A 21,633-nucleotide genomic window follows, 5' to 3' on the forward strand; every position below is an offset into this window, starting at 1 on the left:
TAAGCTTTTATCTAAATATTTGTATAATTTTGAAACAAGTAACTGAAATATTCATTCTACAGATTATTTACAAGAATGGAATGGGATTGAAAACACATCAGATTGAATAAAAATGTTTTGCAAAGACAGAAAATTTAATTTTTCTTAAAAGGAAAACTTTTTTTTTTTTTTTTAATTTCTTGCAAGGAAAACGTTTACTACTGTAAAACAACTTCTGGTTAAAGGCCATATAAATAAACTTTGATTGATGATACATCCATATGTAATTATTTATAGTAAATACAAATCTTTACATAACTTGTTGGAAATAGTTTTAATATTTTACCACGAGTATTACCTGAGAAACAGGAATGATGATGAAGGAGCCACCCCCGGAACTCTCCGTGACCACCGCCAAGAACTTGGAGTTGACGGCACAGAAGTGGTTGTCATGGACGTTCTTGGTAATGGGGATACCGTCATAGCAGTGCTCCCGGTTGGCCACCTTCCCATAGACATTTCGAAACTTGGAGCTTCGGTAGGTCGGGCGCCATGACATCTGACAATGAAAGTAATAAACATTAAAAACATGCAATGCAATAATGTTGTATTCAAACAATTTATATCGTAATTTTTTAGTTTTTACTCATTCTATATATAGAGTATCTTGAACTGTAATGCACACCAATTCACAAATAGTCAATAAAACTTTCACTAGCAATTTTACAAGCATTGGTACATGGGGCAGTTCTGTCTTGCGCTGTTATTTTGGGGTTTTTCAAACTTCTGTGTTCCCCTTTCCTGCAGCAGCTTTACGTCTGCCTTTGAGCACTTTTCCCCTCACCTGTTTCCTATTTGTAATTAGCACTATTTAAGTTGAGCTTGCGACACCATTGGTTGGTGTTACGATTCTCTGGTGACTGTTGAGGATTCTTTCAATGCTGAGCTCTTTGGACGCTGTCTGCTCCACATTCCTAGTAAGTGTTTTTGCTGTGTTCCAGCATTTTGTTTTGTTTCCCTCTTAGTCTGTCTGTTCAGAGCACTTCCCTGTTGCGCTCGCTATTTTTTTTGTTCGTTTAATCAATAAATACCCCTTTTTTACTGCATGCTTTCACCTACTTTCGTCTGCATTTTAAAATCACTATAAGTTCTGTGGTCTTCTACGACGCATCCCGTGACAGTTTGCTGAGTTAGCACAGGATTAACATGTGGAAATGACAAATGAGGTAGTTGATAGATAGTTTTTATTTATACTTTATTTTGTTTTTTGTTCAATCCTAGATGGGCTGTGACTTAAAGTGTAATTGCTTTGTAGATACACTGAGATTAAGTCTAAATTAATTGTGTTCTCATAGTGTTTTTGAAACTGCACCAACTTTTTCCTCAGAATTTTAAACTTTTGTGTTTTGTCAAGAGCATCATATATGATATGTACATTTTCAGAATGTGCTTGATCTACTTTGGGCCGAAGTGAAACAAAGAAAACAATCTGAAGTTGTCGTAGTTGTATTTTTAAGTTATTATGCCATGATTTTACCCGTCTGGCCACATGGTAATATATTTTCCTCAATGTGGCCCCTGAGCTAAAAGGAGTTCGACACCCCTGATTTAGAGTGTGGGTAACCAGTCTGGTGGGGGGACTTGAGGAAACACAAAAAATTTGTTTTTATGCAGCCTCTGAACCGATTCAAGAGTGTGAAGATGTACCTCATTTTGTGACCGGGGGAATCTATATAATGTTTATGAAGTTTATTTTTGACCGTGCCCTTCAAAAAATAGCCTCAAGAAATATATATTTAAACAGTGTACATTTTAAACAAATCAATTATGGGGACGGCGTAGCGGGGTTGGGAGTGTGGCCGTGCCAGCAACCTGAGGGTTCCTGGTTCGATCCCCACCTTCTACCAACCTAGTCACGTTTGTTGTGTCCTTGAGCAAGACACTTCACCCTTGCTCCTGATGGGTCACATTTTGTGCCTTGCATGGCAGCTCCCGCCATCAGTGTGTGAATGTGTGTGTGAATGGATGAATGTGGAAATAGTGTCAAAGCGCTTTGAGTACCTTGAAGGTAGAAAAGCACTATACAAGTAAAACCTATTTACCATTTATACTTTTGTAGAGGATGGGGCGTGGTTTCATTTGCAATCCGGGAACAAACACACACAGAATAGAACATCTTGCTGACAGACTTAATAAACTAGTGATACAAGTGACTGTGGAGCAAAATTTACACCAAAGCATACCCAATACATATTATTTAGACCAGAGGTTCTCACACTGTTTTCACCAAGTACCACCTCAGAAAACACCAGGCTCACCAAGTAACACCACAATGCCCAACATGAAAATACAGTAGCGTAGTAGGCCTAAGTATTCATTAAAAACATTTCAGAGGTTTTATTTCATATAATCTTTTTAGCCACTATAACATTACACAAAGTTTGATCAGTGACACCGTGTTTAAATATACAGTAAAATATGGAGTTTGAGAATCACTAATCTAGACCACAAGGAAGTTGTTTTGAATCCAGATTGAAATGATCATAGGTTTTTTTATTGATTGATTGAAACTTGTATTAGTAGATTGCACAGTACAGTACATATTCCGTACAATTGACCACTAAATGGTAACACCCGAATACGTTTTTCAAGTTATTTAAGTCGGGGTCCACGTTAATCAATTCATGGTAATTCAGGTCCTTTTTTTTTTAAAGGTGACATGCATGCATATTGTTTCCTTTGCCCCCAGAACATTTAATGCAACTCTTTTTGGAGAATTACGTCTCAGTGGACATGGCTGATTTTTTTGTTGTTGTCACATTTCCATCGAACAAAGCCACCGTTTAAGGCGGGCTACCCCGTCTGTGCATGACTGATGAAAGTCACACATGAAGTGGTGAGAAATGTTATGAACTGTCAAATTTAAAGGAGTGAAACGTTAGTGTTTTGGACACTGGGACAGAGAGACAGTGATGAAAGTGGGTAAGAATTTGTTAATCAACTACTACAACAAGCTATCCATACACTTGGGTAAAACAGAATCCATCCTGTTTGGGTCCCACATCAACCTTAAGAAAGTCAATGACTTCACTATAAAAGTGGGTGACATTGTTGTCACCAGGAAGAATGAGTTCACCTACCTAGGTTCCATTCTAGAGGCTAATCTTTCCTGTGATAAAATGGCAACCAAGGTAATCAAAAAAGTCAACCAACGAGCGAGATTTCTCTACAGAATCTCCTCTCTGGTCAACAAAAGCACCATGAGGATTCTAGCGGGAACTCTCGTTCAACCCTTTTTCGATTACGCATGCACCTCCTGGTACCCTAGCACCTCCAAAACCCTCAAATCTAAACTCCAAACATCCCAGAACAAGCTAGTCAGATTACCTCTAGACCTCCACCCCAGATCCTACCTCACTCCTACCCACTTCTCCAAAGTGGGCTGGCTCAGGGTGGAGGACAGAGTAAAACAACTTGCACTGAGCCTAGTCTATAAAATCCGCCACACCTCCCTGATACCAAAGTACATGTCAAACTACTTCCGCCATTGACCGCCATAACCACAACACCAGGGGGAGCTCTACTAACCACGTTAAACCCAGATTCCGATCTAACAAAGGTCTTAACTCATTCTCTTTCTATCCCACATCAATGTAGAATGCGCTCCAACAGATATAAAAGAAAGGGCATCTCTATCCTCCTTCAAAACCGCAATAAAAGTACACCTCCAGGCAACTTCAACCCTAAACTAACACCCTCCCCGGATTGTTAATAATCAAATGTAAACAATCAAATGTAGATACTTTTCTTATGCCTTCTGATCTATCTCTCTCTCTCTCTCTCTATATCCACTACTTGCTGTACATATCCTACAAAGTCAGACCTACACTGTTTCAATATCCATTTCTCTGTTCTCAATTGTTGATGACTGATGATAACAACCAAACCTCACCCCCCCCCACACCCCAAATTGTAAATAATGTAAATAATTCAATGTGTACACCCTGATGATTATCTTGTGTGATGACTGTATTATGATGATAGTATATATGATAGTATGTATCTGTATCATGAATCAATTTAAGTGGAACCCGACTTAAACAAGTTGAAAAACGTATTCGGGTGTTACCATTTAGTGGTCAATTGTACGGAATATGTACTTCACTGTGCAACCTACTAATAAAAGTCTCAATCAATCAATCAATACTAGCATGTACATGCTAATGAATGGGCACTCCTGTCCAGTATTATTACCTTTTTTAGCTGTTGAGTGGATGACTTCAGGCAACTATTAATTGGCTTTCGTTCTGCGGACCACTCGTGATGCTCAAGCACCTGGTCTTTTATTCCGCATTTATTCATTCATGGCTTCGAACCCATGTGCCTTGTTTCATAAGTAAGCGCCATAACTACTGAGCTATCCATTTTGAGTCAGACGTGCTCAGGCAAGCAAATAATTTCAACGACAATTTTGCCATTCCACAAATATATATATTTTTTTAATGTTTCATTTAAAATCTTAGTTATTGAGATTAAATGCAGGTTTTAAGTTGAGCTACGACAGTCTTAAAGTTAAAAGTTAAAGTCGTCCCTCGCCGCTTCGCGCTTCAAATAATGCGGCTTCACCCCATCAGAAGAGGAAGGGGCCCGCTCCAGACTGTTCCCACAAGGTTGGGAGCATGGAATTGTCCAAAATGTTTTGGTATCCCGGAGCATTCAAAGTTCCTTTCACTGGAACTAAGGGGCCAAGCCCAACTCCTGAAAAACAACCCCACACCATAATTCCTCCTCCACCAAATTTTACACTCGGCACAATGCAGTCCGTAATGTAGCGTTCTCCTGGCAACCTCCAAACCCAGACTAGTCCATCAGATTGCCAGATGGAAAAGCGTGATTCATCATTCCAGAGAAGGTGTCTCCACTGCTCTAGAGTCCAGTGGCGACGTGCTTTACACCACTGCATCCGACGCTTTGCATTGGACTTGGTGATGTATGGCTTAGATGCAGCTGCTCGGCCATGGAAACTCATTCCATGAAGCTCCCTGCGTACTGTATGTGGGCTAATTGGAAGGTCACATGAAGTTTGGAGCTCTGTAGCAACTGACTGTGCAGAAAGTCGGCGACCTCTTTGCACTATGCGGTTCAGCATCCCCTGACCACTCTCTGTCAGTTTACGTGGCCTACCACTTCATGGCTGAGTTGCTGTTGTTCGCAAACACTTCCATTTTCTTATAATAAAGCCAACGATTGACTTTGGATTATTTAGGAGTGAAGATATTTCACGACTGGATTTGTTGCGCAGGTTTTTTTCACAAATGTTTGCAGAAACAGTCTCCATGCCTAAGTGCTTGATTTTATACACCTGTGGCCAGGCCAAGTGATTAGGACACCTGATTCTCATCATTTGATGGGTGGCCAAATACTTTTGGCACGATAGTGTATTTTTGGGGATATTTAGATTTTGATTGGATTAGATTTTTAAAGCATATTCTAAAATTGTTGGTTCCTAGATTAAGCATTAAAGCATAACAAAACGTATTAATTTTACAGCAGTATTGGCCACTTTGGGGGACCAAACCAATCAGAGTGCCGTGTTCAGTATTGTGGCCACTGATTGGCTCAGCCTCAGACAGCATTACTATGTTGGATTAAAAAGGCATAAAGGTGACTAAAAGGGTGTTATTTCATGCCTAGAGTGCTCACATAATTGACAAGATGGCGGCGCCCTGATGGCAGCGGCTTGCAGACGCTCTTGGAAGTGTAGAGCGATTTGGCAAAAATACCCGTCAATTCTGTCTATTTCATGGCTGGCTCACAGCGTGGACACTTCGTGATCAGATACGACCGACAGACGATTCTGGATGTGGATAGATCGGGCCGTTATAGGCTGAAAGATGCGGGTACTTTCGACCTCCTCGCTAGCATGGGGATTCTTCGCCGGCTACATCCAGCGGCCTCGAAAGCAGCGGAGTTAAGTGCCAGCGAGGACCGTCAACGGAAGACACGTAAGCGGTGTGAGCGGAAGCAGAAGCGGGGATGCCGAGCGGGGCTAACAACAAAGCGAAAGGCTAATCCTCAAAGAAGCGCTAGTCCGGTTGAGAAGTTTGTTAAAATAGAACTAGCCAGCGCCAGGCTGGATAATACCTGCACACATAGCAACTATTTTAGAACAATATACAACTCAAAAAATGTTTTTTTTCTGTGTCAGAAGTAGACATGCACTCTACTGAGGTGGCAAGTTATGATGCGTTCGGTTTATCACAACATCAAGCAAACAATCGGAAAATTCCCGTCATATCAATTCCTAGATATGGTCGAAATTATTTAAAGTGCACTACACATAATAAACACAACATTATTAATATTGCTACTACGGATAATTTCAAAAAAAAACTCCTCAAAACAGCCCACTACCTATAATATGGGCTTCTTAAACATAAGATCATTATCTTCCAAAACGCTATTAGTTAATGAGGTCATTAGAGACAATAATCTTGACGTTATTGGTCTCGCCGAGACCTGGCTCAAACCAGACGATTTATTTGCGCTGGGTGAGGCGTCTCCTCTTGGCTATGCGGGAGCGCATATTGCCCGTCCCATTAAAAGGGGTGGGGGAGTTGCACTCATACACAATAAAAACTTTAATCTTACCCCGAACCTAAATAATAAATATAACTCGTTTGAGATGCTTACTATGAGGTTTGTCACACCGCTGCTTCTCCACCTGGCTGTTATCTACCGCCCCCCAGGACCCAATTCGGACTTCATCAGTGAATTTTCAGAGTTCGTTGCTGATTTAGTGACGCACGCCGACAATATAATCATAATGGGGGACTTTAATATCCATATGAATACCCCATCGGACCCTCAGTGCATGGCGCTCCAGACTATAATTGATAGCTGTGGTCTTACACAAATAATAAATGAACCTACGCATCGCAACGGGAATACGATAGATCTAGTGCTGGTCAGGGGTGTCACCACCTCCAAAGTTACGATACTCCCGTATACTAAAGTAATGTCCGATCATCTCTGGATGGTTTCCTGCTGACCCCACTGTGGACTGGACTCTTACTGTTATGCTGGATCCACTATGGACTGGACTCTCACAATATTATGTTAGACCCACTCGACATCCATTGCATTCGGTCTCCCTAGATGGGGGGGGGGTTACCCACATATGCGGTCCTCTCCAAGGTTTCTCATAGTCATTCACATCGACGTCCCACTGGGGTGAGTTTTTCCTTGCCCTTATGTGGGCTATACCGAGGATGTCGTTGTGGCTTGTGCAGCCCTTTGAGACACTTGTGATTTAGGGCTATATAAATAAACATTGATTGATTGATTGATTGATAATGTTGAAAAACATGTTCTGTAAATAATAAATAAATAACAAAATGAAAAAATATCTATATTTTAATCGATTTGATTTTGTTTTATCGATTTAGAATCGTTACAAGTAAGAATTGTGGTTCATTCGAAAATCTTTTTTTTTACACCCCTATAAAAGCCCCTCCAAAACCTGGAAAAAACTGTCTGGAAAAACTCCGGATTTATTTGTAATAAATGTAAATATATTCATGAAAAAGCCAAAAAGCTATATAAATTATTTTGCTAACCGAGTGACACACATATTACTCTGCTCTATTAATATTTAAAATAGAACCTGCGGTTATAGTGTTGTAGAAGCAGGCGCTGGTAAATTAAATAAAACAAACCAAAAAAACCAAAACAACACTATTCCCAAATGATGTCTACTGTGTTTAAAATGTGTCTGGACCCCTGCAGCCTCCTGACCACGATGCTTTCACAATAGCATTGATGACTGTAAGGCAGACTGCTCTGGAGAGCATGAGGCTTGTTTTAACAGTGTTGTTCTATAACTTGCCTCAAGAGTAATGCTTCTTCTCAAACACACAATCTATTCCCTTTCTACCTCCTTTACTCCTAAAGGTTTGTTACTGTCAGGGAATGTAAGCATGGATGCAATTTGGGAAGCAGTTTTTTGTCTTCTGCACCTTTGAACGTCCAAAAATGATGTTTCGATATTGAATAGAGACAAGTCAAACACTAGCATCAAGCGGAAAACGATCGTTTGGGTTTAAGCTTGACCTTTATGACCGCCCACAAGCTAATTGATTGGCTTTCTCTCTTCATGTTCTGCTCTAGCTGTGGACATATTTGATTTATAATTAAAGATTCCTACTTTGCGAAAGGTCATTTATCGCAGTCATGTCCAGGACCAATTAACAGCAATAAACGAGGGACGACTGTATTGTGTATTGTGTAATGCTTTTTATTAAGGCTGTGAATCTTTGGGCACCACACGATTCGATTCAATTCTTAGAGGTAACAATTCGATTCAGAATCAATTTTCGATTAAAAATGATTCTCGATTCAAAATCAATACTTTTTTAAATAACATTAGGTGCCAGTTCTATGTTTAACCACATTTTCTCCATAAAATAAACAGCTCTGAATAATGTTTCAATGTCAAAATGTAAACAAACGCCATTGGTGGATCTACACCTAATATCCACTGTAATGATACCAAGTACAGGAGCGTATCTAGTCGATACTACTATGATTACGTCAATATTTTTTGGCATCACAACATCTTTCGTTTTTTTTTAATTTACATTATCTTTATAAACTCAGGAAATATGTCCCTGGACACATGAGGACTTTGAATATGACCAATGTATGATCCTGTAACTACTTGGTATCGGATTGTTACCTAAATTTGTGGTATCATCCAAAACTAATGTGAAGTATCAAACAACAGAGGAATAAGTGATTATTACATTTTAACAGCAGTGTAGATAGAACACGCATACTTGCCAACTCTCCCGGATTTTCCGTGAGACTCCCGAAATTCAGCGCCTCTCCCGAAAACCTCCCGGGACAAATTTTCTCCTGAAAATCTCCCGAAATTCAGGCGGAGCTGGAGGCCACGCCCCTTCCAGCTCCATACGGACCTGAGTGACGTGTTGACAGCCTGTTCACACGTCCGCTTTCTCACAATATAAACAGCTAATGATCGAGGGCGAGTTCTTGGTTTCTTATGTGGGTTTATTGTTAGGCAGTTTCATTAACGTCCTCCCAGCGCGGTAACAACACACAACAACAGCAGTCAAGTTTTCGTCTACTGTAAAGCAGTTCGTCTGCCGTAAACAGCAATGTTGTGACACTTTTAAACAGGACAATACTGCCATCTACTGTACATGCATATGTGACCCACCCATAATGTGTCACATTTTTGTGTTGATTTATTTATTTTATTTTGTGGTTTGAATTCGTTTTTGGAGCTGTCATTACACATTTATCAGTATTCACATTGGTCAGTAGGGGGCAGTAGGGCGTTTCTTCCCAATTGAATGCTATCACCTGCAGACCGGAAGTGTCTTGTCATTCTGATGAGAGCGACCAGTCTGTGAACAATTGAAACATCCTGTGTGCTTTTTCCTCCTGTATAACAGGTTAGTTTTGGTGAATCAACTCACTGAATAATATCCATGTGATCTTTATAAGTTCAAGTACACATTTTGATGGTGGAGCCTAACTCTAAAGTGTTTGTGAGATGTAGTTTGTATTTGTGAATGAATCCAGTGCACAGCTGCAGTAATCAATACAAAATGGCGACGTGAGTGCGCAATGTTTATATAGGAACTTCTGATCCTATTTCAGACTCCCAATTTAGAGCTCCCGTTTTCTTATTGATTTTATAATGTATATTTGTATAATGTGTGTGTTCTGAAATAGTGACAGAGAATAGAACAAGGATGGACAATTCAACCCTTAACTCAACAATGAGTAGATGAGTGTTATGTGTGTGTATATGTGTAAATAAATGATTACTGAAATTCAAGTATTTCTTTTAATTATTTATATATATATATATATATTTATATACATACAGGTGTATATATATATATATATATATATATATATATATATATATATATATATAGCTAGAATTCACTGAAAGTCAAGTATTTCTTATATATATATATATATATATATCTTAACCACGCCCCCAACCACGCCCCCACCCCTCCCCCCACCTCCCGAAATCGGAGGTCTCAAGGTTGGCAAGTATGGAACACGTTAAGAGAGAAAGTAAGCAGATATTAACAGTAAATGAACAAGTAGATTAATAATTCATTTTCTACCGCTTGTCCTTAATAATGTTGACAAAATAATACATGGAAAATGACACAATATGTTACTGCATATGTCAGCAGCTAAATTAGGAGCCTTTGTTTGCTTAGTTACTACTAAAAGACAAGTTGTCTTGTATGTTCACTATTTTATTTAAGGACAAACTTGCAATAAGAAACATATGTTTAATGTACCGTAAGATTTTTTGTTAAGATAAAGCCAATAATGCAATTTTTTGTGGTCCCCTTTATCTAGAAAAGTAACGAAAAGTACAGAAGAGTACCGGTATCAAAATATTGGACAACACTACCAAACATTTAATAAAGTCAAACATTTAATAAATTATATACAAATAAGACAACAAGAGAAGTATCCAAAACTTCTCTTTTTAAAAGTAAATATGTACAGCAGATATGGGCATCTGCATCAACAATAGGATTTCCCTGAGTGGCTAGACAGGACAGATTAAAACAAAAACAAAGTTTAAATCAATTAGATTTTTTTTTTTTTGATCGATTAAGAATTGTTATAAATAAGTGTGGCGATTCCTTCAAAAATAAATTTTACTTCTTGTGCTTCAACAGCTTCAGAAAACAGTACAAAATGTGTGTACAGTACACATTTGATCATTTGGGTTTGTATTGGTCACCATATAAATTGAAAATATTATGCTGTGATTTTTACCATAATAGTAATAATGTTTTGAATAATTTGTCTGTGGACAAGCCTGGTCTCATACCAGACAGGAAATGGTATCCACCAGTATCACTGTGCACTTACTGCCTGACACTGTTGTTGATTCAACTATTATTGACATAGTACAAACACACTGAACTAATCATTTTACAAAAGGTCATCTCAGCCTAATCTCAAAACTGAACGTAATATTTATTTTTGTTATTCTTTATATTTAAATGTGTAGAAGAGGGTGCATGAAAGACTCATTTGCTTTGAGCTTTTCTTTTCAAGGATGCTCATGTACTAGGTCAGAGGTTCTTAACCTTTTTTGCCTAAGAACCCAATTTTTCCTGGGGCCCGTGCAAATATTAACACTGAATTAGTAATCTAACTCTTGATTTTGATTGTTTTAAATAATTATATCTAACCTATTTACAGTTTACAACCTTGTCAAATGATATGAAACCATGTGTTAATCACAAATAATATATTATTTATTTAACATACAAACCTGGAATTAGGTCAGGCTGATTATATATATATAAAAACAGAAAAAAGAAAAGGTACTTACTTAAATATACTGCATGAGAAGGAACTCACAAATAACTGACGAAAAAATTCATTTAAATACAATTATGTTGTGCTAAAATGTATAAACTTAATTAATAATGATCATGTATCTTAACCAAATTGTCAATATAATTAAAGTGCAAATGAAAACACAGCTTCACCACTTTAATCATCATTTTTGCGCTTAAGAAAATTCTCTGACTTTAGCTCCAGACTTTTGTTTGTTTGAGATTGTCATTACTACCACAAGTGGTTTAAAAAGTGTATTACAACTGAGTACCGCTGCGGCCCATACGGACCACAGCAGAGAATCAGGTTTTTTTGGGGCGGCCCTCTACATCAGTGTTTTTCAACCACTGTCTGGTGTGCCGTGGGAGATTATCTATTTTCACCTATTTGGGTTAAAAATATTTTTTGCAAACCAGTAATTATAGTCTGAAAATTATGTGTTGTTTTTGAGTGGTCGGTGCTGTCGAGAGCTCGACAGAGTAACCGTGTAATACTCTTCCATATCAGTAGGTGGCAGCCGGTAGCTAATTGCTTTGTAGATGCCGAAACAGCGGGAGGCACCGTGCAGGTTAAAAAGTGTCTAATGCTTAAATAAACAAAAGAAAAGGAAATGCTTTGAAGCTTAGGGAAGGCTATGCAGAACAAAACTAAAACTGAACTTGCTACAAAGTAAACAAAAACAGAATGCTGGACGACAGCAAAGACTTACTGTGGAGCAAAGACGACGTCCACAATATACATCCGAACATGACAAGACAATCAACAATGTCCCCACAAAGAAGGATAAAAACAACTGAAATATTCTTGATTGCTAAAACAAAGTAGATGCGGGAAATATCGCTCAAAAGAAGACATGAAACTGCCACAGGAAAATACCAATAAATGAGAAAAAGCCACCAAAATAGGAGCGCAAGACAAGAACTAAAACACCACACACAGGAAAACAGCAAAAAAAACTCCAAATAAGTCATGGCGTGATGTGACAGGTCGTGACAAGAGCTATATTGATGCACGGTTGGTTATGGTTTAAAGTCATATCCAACAATTGCGACAACAACTTTTTACTGTCAACTGAGTTTCGTTTTTAGTTTCCTTTTTGAATCATTTCTGCTGGTGGTGTGCCTCCGGATTTTTTCAACGCAAAAAATGTGCCTTGGCTCAAAAAAGGTTGAAAAACATTGCTCTAGAGCAGGGTTCGGGAACCTTTTTGGCCGAGAGAGCCATGAAGGCCAAATATTTTAAAATGTATTTCCGTGAGAGCCATATAATATTCTTTAACTCTGAGTACAACTAAATGCGTGCATTTTTAAGTAAGACCAACGTTTTTAGAGTACCGTATTTTTCGGACTGTAAGTCGCAGTTTTTTTCATAGTTTATACTCCGGAGCGACTTATGTGTGAAATTATTAACACATTAGCGTAAAATATCAAATAATATTATTTAGCTCATTCACGTAAGAGACTAGACGTATAAGATTTCATGGGATTTAGCGATTAGGAGTGACATATTGTTTGGTAAACGTATAGCATGTTCTATATGTTATAGTTATTTGAATGACTCTTACCATAATATGTTACGTTAACATACCAGGCACGTTCTCAGTTGGTTATTTATGCCTCATATAACGTACACTTATTCAGCCTGTTGTTCACTATTCTTTATTTATTTTAAATTGCCTTTCAAATATCTATTCTTGGTGTTGGCTTTTATCAAATACATTTCCCCAAAAAATGCGACTTATACTCAAGTGCGACTTATATATGATTTTTTCCTTCTTTATTATGCATTTTCGGCCAGCGCGACTTATACTCCGGAGCGACTTATACTCCGAAAAATATGGTATAATAAGTCTCTTTTTCTTTTTAATAACAGTTATTATGAAGGTAACCAATAATAAATAAAATACTTCTTACCATTAACGCGACTTCTGGTGCTGTATGGTTTTGCTGATGGCTTTGTAGTCTGGTTGATACGTGGTTATTTTTAACACTGTGATTACCAGCGGAATTATTCATTACTTATCGTGTTAAGCAATATCAGCTAGGATTTATCTGAGAGCCAGATGCAGTCATCAAAAGAGCCACATCTGGCTCTAGAGCCATAGGTTCCCTACCCCTGCTCTAGAGGGCCCCCTCGGCCCAACAATTGGCCCCTGCCTTATGGTTAAGAAACACTGCATTAGGCCACTAATGCCATCTCATGAGGGTTTGCATAATAAGAATGTGGGAATGCACTCAAAAACTAATTGACTTAAATCAGTTGAAACTAGCTTTTAAAAATCACATGCATGCAGCTTGTAATGTTTCCAAAATGTTATATCTATCTATATGTCTGATTAATATCATCTAAAATGATTAAAACATCTACTGGGGATTACGCCTTCCCTGATTTTAAAAAACGAATGATGCGTTTGTTTCGAACTTTAATCAAGGTTCCTTGAATGCACCACAGTTATGTGCCACGAGACGCAAACGGGAAACCTCAACATAACTTTGTTCGATGCTGCCACAAATAGATGAATCGTATTTTTGACCTTTCTTCTCCTATCGCCTCATCCTGGTTCCCCAAAACGTTGGCGCTGTGGGTGAAAGCCTGAAAGGTGAGCTTTGATGACGTTCCATGCTGGGTTTGCTGCCACCACAAGGAATCGACCATTTGACCACTGATGATGAGGTCATAATTACATAGTGGTGGTTTCCCTCCAGTGACAGCGCTGCTGTGATAATCACCTTTTAAGAAGAAAAAAAAAAGACTCACCAGGATATCCTCACCCCCTCCTTTTCCATACACATCTAAGCAGAAAGCCTGCCTCCATCCTTCCTCTCCTCTCATCCCTTGCTTGTAAACTCACACTTCCCTCCTTCCCCTCCCACTGACAGCTGGAAGACTATGAAAGACAACACCCCCACCCTCCCTCCTTCCACTCACCCATCCTCAGCACTCAGCGTGTTCTCACACCCTCCGTCTTCCTGCTCCTACCCGGTCCTCACCCTCCCTGCTGCTTGCCTTGTTGTGATACCACTGCAGTACCAAGTGTTTACTCACTTCCCATCACTCTGCAGTCCAACCCCTTTTCTTATATACGATGGCATGTGTGGGTTGGTGCTTCAAAATGACACACTCACACGCACTCAATCGGAAGGACGAACCACTAATCTTCCAATTACCAGACGTCCACACACAAATGCCTCCATTAGAATGGTATTAAACGATGCAGTGCCTTCAGCACATCACATTTTTTGCTTTAATCCTAATGAATTCTGCGATTTTGTCAAATTTTTCTCTGGAAAGAGAGATTGATGATTCGTGGTTCTTAGTTCAATGCCCCCATGATGTGAATATGTAAAAGGCTTAACCATGGATCCATCCATCCATTTTCTACCGCTTGTCCCTATTGGGGTCGCTGGAGCCTATCTCAGCTGCATTCGAGCGGTAGGCAAGGTAGTGAATTAGTGAAGTGAATTGTATTTTATATAGCGCTTTTCTCTAGTGACTCAAAGCGCTTTATATTGTGAAACCCAATATCTAAGTTACATTTTTTTTTTAAACCAGTGTGGGTGGCACTGGGCGCAGGTGGGTAAAGTGCATACTTGCCAACCCTCCCGAATTTTCCGGGAGACTCCCGAAATTCAGCGCCTCTCCCAAAAACCTCCCGGGACAAATATTCTCCCGAAAATCTCCCGATTTTCAGCCGGAGCTGGAGGCCACGCCCCCTCCAGCTCCATGCGGACCTGAGTGAGGACAGCCTTTTTTCAGACGGGAGGACAACAGGGTGACAAGAACTAAATCATCCAGACCAGAGATAAATTGTATTATTATGTTTATCTTACCTAAAAATAAATATATTCATTAAAAAAAAAAAAAAAAAACGAAATACATTTTTACTATATTTTTGTAAAAACATCAAAATTAATTGTATTTTTATTTGTATTTTTTCTGACTCCTTATTACATCCAGCCATAGAATTATACATTAAAATGAACATATCTGAAATGATTCATTTTAAATGATCATAATTCATTTAAAATGACCATATTTAATTATTAAAATAATTGCTTGTTTATCAACAACTTTAGCATTTTATTCATTACATTTTGAAGCTCTCAGAAGCCAAGTTATGTTATATTCCTTAAGATTTATTTCTGTAAGTTTGAAGTATCAATTATCTAAACACAGTTTTGTTTGCATATTTTCAGGATATATATATATATATATATATATATATATATATGTATATATATATATATGTATATATATATATATATATATATATATATATATATGTATATATGTATGAAATACTTGACTTGGTGAATTCTAGCTGTCAATATACTCCTCCCCTCTTAACCACGCCCCCAACCACGCCCCACCCCACCCCTGACCACGCCCCCCGCCCCCCACCTCCCGAAATCGGAGGTCTCAAGGTTGGCAAGTATGGTAAAGTGTCTTGCCCAAGGACACAACGGCAGTGACTAGGATGGCAGAAGCGGGGCTCGAACCTGGAACCCTCAAGTTGCTGGCACGGCCACTCTACCAACCGAGCTATACCGCCTTGTCCAGGGGTACACCCTGGGACAAGTCCCGAAATTTCCAGCAAAATCCCATTCAAAAGAATGGACGTATTCATAGTTCTGCAATGCCCTCCATCCATCCATCCATCCATCTTCTTCCGCTTATCCGAGGTCGGGTCGCGGGGGCAGCAGCCTAAGCAGGGAAGCCCAGACTTCCCTCTCCCCAGCCACTTCGTCCAGCTCCTCCCGGGGGATCCCGAGGCGTTCCCAGGCCAGCCGGGAGAGATAGTCTTCCCAACGTGTCCTGGGTCTTCCCCGTGGCCTCCTACCGGTCGGACGTGCCCTAAACACCTCCCTAGGGAGGCGTTCGGGTGGCATCCTTCATGTGGAGGAGCAGCGGCTTTACTTTGAGCTCCCCCCAGATGACAGAGCTTCTCACCCTATCTCTAAGGGAGAGCCCCACCACCCGGCGGAGGAAACTCATTTCGGCCGCTTGTACCCGTGATCTTGTCCTTTCAGTCATGACCCAAAGCTCATGACCATAGGTGAGGATGGGAACGTAGATCGACCGGTAAATCGAGAGCTTTGCCTTCCGGCTCAGCTCCTTCTTCACCACAACGGATCGATACAGCGTTCGCATTACTGAAGATGCCGCACCGATCCGCCTGTCGATCTCACGATCCACTCTTCCCTCACTCGTGAACAAGACTCCGAGGTACTTGAACTCCTCCACTTGGGGCAAGATTTCCTCCCCGACCCGGAGATGGCACTCCACCCTTTTACGGGCAATAACCATGGACTCGGACTTGGAGGTGCTGATTCTCATCCCAGTCGCATGGCAGTCTGCAATGCCCTATATTCTCAAAATGTTGCGCCACTTTTAAACCTGATTCCGACCTTTCAACCATCCCCCCACACTACGTTTCCAATACATCGAACGCTTAACATGTTTTCCATATCGCAAAATTCCTGGAATTTCCCTGAATTTTCTCCCCATTGACAATGAATGGGCATTATACAATCTCATTCGATTTGAATTGTTCCAACATCCACACACTCCGCTCGCCTTGGACATTCAAGCTAGCATGTTTCCCGGTTCAGAATATTCCCCGATTACCCGGAATTACCAGAAATGCCCCCCCCATTGAAAATTAATGGACAATGTACAAAAATCTCCACATTTCTCAACCGATTGGAACTGTTACAACATCCACACACTCCACTCACTCTGGGCATTCAAGCAGTTTAGTTCCACATCCATCCATCCATTTTTTACCGCTTTTCCCTTTTGAGGTCGTGGGGGGTGCTGGAGCCTATCTCAGCCGCATTCGGGTGGAAGGCGGCGTACACCCTGGACAAGTCGCCACCTCATCGCAGGGCCAACACAGATAGACAGACAACATTCACACTCACATTCACACACTAGGGCCAATTTAGTGTTGCCAATCAACCTATCCCCAGGTGCATGTCTTTGGAGGTGGGAGGAAGCCGGAGTACCCGGGCGGTAGAGATGCGCGGTTTGCGGGCACAACCGCGGAGTCCACGGATTATCCGCGGATCGGGCGGATGAAATTAAAAAAAATTAGATTTTATCCGCGGGTCGGGTCGGGTCGGGCCGGGTCGGGCGGTTGAAATAAGAAAAAATTAGATTTTAAATAGATTCAGGCGGGTGGCAGTTAAACCAATTCGGAAATATATATACATAGTTAAATGTTGTTACCCACATACGAAAAACGAGCAGGCACCTGCTGCATATGCCACAACAGAAGAAAAAAAAAAAGAAGAGATGGACACTTTTACGGAGCGGAGAAGGGACGCCTCGCCGGGGTCCGGGACCGAGGCCCCTTCCCCCGAGAGGGCCCCACCGGGAGCCGTAGCTGAGGCGATCCGCGAGAAGGGCCCGACGCACGTCCAGGGTCACCACCGCGCCCACCGCACCGACACCCCGCCTCGTCCGCCTTCGCCGCGGCCGGCGTCACGCGCAGCAGGTAAGCAGCTTACCTGCCCGCCACCCCGTGGCCGGGGGCTCGTAACAGGGGTCACTCCGCGCGCTTTGCCCGCGCAGCTTACCTGCCCGCCACACCTGTTGCCGGGGGCGCGTAACAGGGGTCACTCCGCGCGCAGTGCGCTCACGAAAGGGGTGGGGCTCACCCTGGTTGATATAGACAGCAGGACGGTGGCCATGGAAGTCGGAACCCGCTAAGGAGTGTGTAACAACCCACCTGCCGAATCAACTAGCCCTGAAAATGGATGGCGCTGGAGCGTCGGGCCCATACCCGGCCGTCGCCGGCAGCGAGACGCGCTTGGAGGTGCGCTCAGCGCGGCTCCCATATGATTGCGCACTGGTGTGCGTCTGGGTCGTGACAGCGTGGCACGCGAATGTCTGTGCTGCATTGGATCAGTCTCCTTTCTTTAACAGGCAAAAGCTTTATAACCTCACTAATGCCTTGCATCGTCTATATTAGATATATAACAACGGGCGGGTGCGGGCGGGTGCGGTTCTGATCAAATGTTACATCGGGTGGATGGCGGATGGTTGACGACTTTCTGATGCGGTTGCGGATTAAATAATTGCCTATCCGCGCATCTCTACCGGGCGGGAACCCACGCAGTCAGGGGGAGAACATGCAAACTCCACACAGAAAGATCCCGAGCGCAGGATCGAACCCCAGACCTTCGTATTGTGAGGCAGATGCACTAACCCCACCCTAAGCTTAATTAACCATGAGATGTTCAAAAACGAAGTAATAAAATAAAATACGTTTCAATATTTCTCTTTTGGTTTTTGTGATTTTGCTGTGTTTCTTGTATATTTTCATCATTTTCATGGTCAAAATCGCGGAAATTCCGTGTTTCCTGATAAAAAAAATAACGCGGCGGACGAGAAGTGAGGCAGACACCATGAATTAACAATGAATTGATTAACGTGGACCCCGACTTAAAGGGGAACATTATCACCAGACCTATGTAAGCGTCAATATATATCTTGATGTTGCAGAAAAAAGACCTTTTTTTTTTTTTAACCGATTTCCAAACTCTGAATGGGTGAATTTTGGCAAATTAAACGCCTTTCTATTATTTGCTCTTGGAGCGATGACGTCACAACGTGACGTCACATCGGGATGCAATCCGCCATTTTCTCAAACACATTACAAACACCGAATCAAATCAGCTCTGTTATTTTCCGTTTTTTCGACTGTTTTCCGTACCTTGGAGACATCATGCCTCGTCGGTGTGTTGTCGGAGGGTGTAACAACACGAACAGGGACGGATTCAAGTTGCACCAGTGGCCCAAAGATGCGAAAGTGGCAAGAAATTGGACGTTTGTTCCGCACACTTTACAGACGAAAGCTATGCTACGACAGAGATGGCAAGAATGTGTGGATATCCTGCGACACTCAAAGCAGATGCATTTCCAACTGGACTGGACAGATCAGCTTTCAGGAAAAGAGAGCGGATGAGGGTATGTCTACAGAATATATTAATTGATGAAAACTGGGCTGTCTGCACTCTCAAAGTGCATGTTGTTGCCAAATGTATTTCATATGCTGTAAACCTAGTTCATAGTTGTTAGTTTCCTTTAATGCCAAACAAACACATACCAATCGTTGGTTAGAAGGCGATCGCCGAATTCGTCCTCGCTTTCTCCCGTGTCGCTGGCTGTCGTGTCGTTTTCGTCGGTTTCGCTTGCATACGGTTCAAACCGATATGGCTCAATAGCTTCAGTTTCTTCTTCAATTTCGTTGTCGCTACCTGCCTCCACACTACAACCATCCGTTTCAATACAAGCGTAATCTGTTGAATCGCTTAAGCCGCTGAAATCCGAGTCTGAATCCGAGCTAATGTCGCTATATCTTGCTGTTCTATGCGCCATATTTGTTTGTATTGGCATCACTGTGTGATGTCACAGGAAAATGGACGGGTGTATATAACGATGGTTAAAATCAGGCACTTTGAAGCTTTTTTTCAGGGATATTGCGTGATGGGTAAAATTTTGAAAAAAACTTCGAAAAATAAAATAAGCCACTGGGAACTGATTTTTAATGGTTTTAACCCTTCTGAAATTTTGATAATGTTCCCCTTTAAACAAGTTGAAAAACTTATTCGGGTGTTACCATTTGGGGCGGTATAACTCGGTTGGTAGAGTGGACGTGCCAGCAACTTAAGGGTTCCGGGTTCAATCCCCGCTTCCGCCATCCTAATCACTGCCGTTGTGTCCTTGGGCAAGACACTTTACCCACCTGCTTCCAGTGCCACCCACACTGGTTTAAATGTAACTTAGATATTGGGTTTCACAATGTAAAGCGCTTTGAGTCACTAGAGAAAAGTGCTATATAAATATAATTCACTTCACTTCACTTCACTACCATTTAGTGGTCAATTGTACCGAATATGTACTGTCCTGTGCAATCTACTAATAAAAGTTTCAATCAATCAAAAAAAAACACAAGTGGTGCCTCCAAAATGTATTGAGCGTGTGCGTGCGAGGGGAAAAGGCAGGCCATGAGGCAGCAAGTACCTCCGCCTCAAGGTAGGGGGCGATACATCAAAAGTTCATGAACTGCCAACACTTGTTAACCCTTGAGAAGTAGAAGAAGAAAACAACAGACAACAACTGCTAGGCTTCCCGCACACTGTGACCCTTTTTTTTTTGCCTTAAAAATGGAGGATTTGATTTCTAAAATAAGGAATTTTTCAAGACTGGACTTTCAATCAAAGCTAGAAGTCATTAAATACTGGGAGACCAACGCCAGAGCTGCCAGATTTGATTCAAAGGTGTGTGGTCCGAGGACAGAAAATAACGCGTCCATTTCAAAAGGATTGACATACTGGAAAATAATGACTTTGTGGCTGTGCTACAAAAAAAAAAAACGTCTTTATTGCTTTCCCCGAGTTTGGACCCAAATGGGATATACTGATGTGAAAAAGCTGCCAAGAAGCCTCGAAAAACATGAAAGCTCATCTGCCCACATTCAAGGTCAGATTTATTTCAAAACGTTTGGAATATCACGTATTGATCCGGCTCGAAATGAGACTAAATATCAGCATCCACAATGCCAAACGTAAAGGAACATGGTGTGATATCAAAATACCTGATAAACGCCACTTTCTTTGTGAGGAAATAAGCTTGCATTTGGTGGTAACGATGCTCATCCAATCGTGGGAATTATGTGGAACTATTGTACTTTTATGCAGAGAAAGATGAAGGTTTAGCTCAGTGGTCCCCAAACTACGGCCCGCGGGCCGGATCTGGCCCCCCAGCATCCAAAATCCGGCCCACAGGACGTCCCAAGTAAAAAAAAAAAGTGTTTTTAATTTTTTTTAATTTTTTAATTTTTAATTTTTTAATTTTTTTTAAATCATTCCTTTCTAATCCATTTTCTACTGCTTGTTACTCTTGGTGTCTCCTAGCCGCTCAGGCAAATCATATCTAAAAATGAATTTTCCCATCGATAACGTGACAATGTTAAATGTTGATGAACATCAATGTTAATTGATGTTAAATGACAAAACGGATTATAAAGACAATGCCCATCCATCCATTTGCTACCGCTTATTCCAATGCGGCCCCAGAGTCAAAAAGTTTGCGGACCCCTGGTTTAGCTAAACACCTGGAAACATCCACTGTGTTCACTGACACGTCAAACAGAATACAGAATGATTCGATAGAAGCAGGAGGTGATGTGATCGAAAATGACATTAGAGATTCTTCGCTTGCAACTAT

General features: G+C 41.0%; 1 protein-coding gene across 1 annotated transcript in view; it reads right to left on the minus strand.

The window, feature by feature from the left end:
* Positions 1 to 21,633, minus strand: part of coro2ba (coronin, actin binding protein, 2Ba) — a 116,402-nt gene that overhangs the window by 40,907 nt on the left and 53,862 nt on the right. The window contains exon 2 of the mRNA XM_061974916.2: positions 338 to 538. Coding sequence (XP_061830900.2) covers positions 338 to 538 — 201 coding nt within the window. The remainder of the gene's footprint in view (positions 1 to 337; positions 539 to 21,633) is intronic.

Source organism: Nerophis lumbriciformis, linkage group LG15 (genome assembly GCF_033978685.3).
Source record: "Nerophis lumbriciformis linkage group LG15, RoL_Nlum_v2.1, whole genome shotgun sequence".
NCBI lineage: Eukaryota > Metazoa > Chordata > Actinopteri > Syngnathiformes > Syngnathidae > Nerophis > Nerophis lumbriciformis.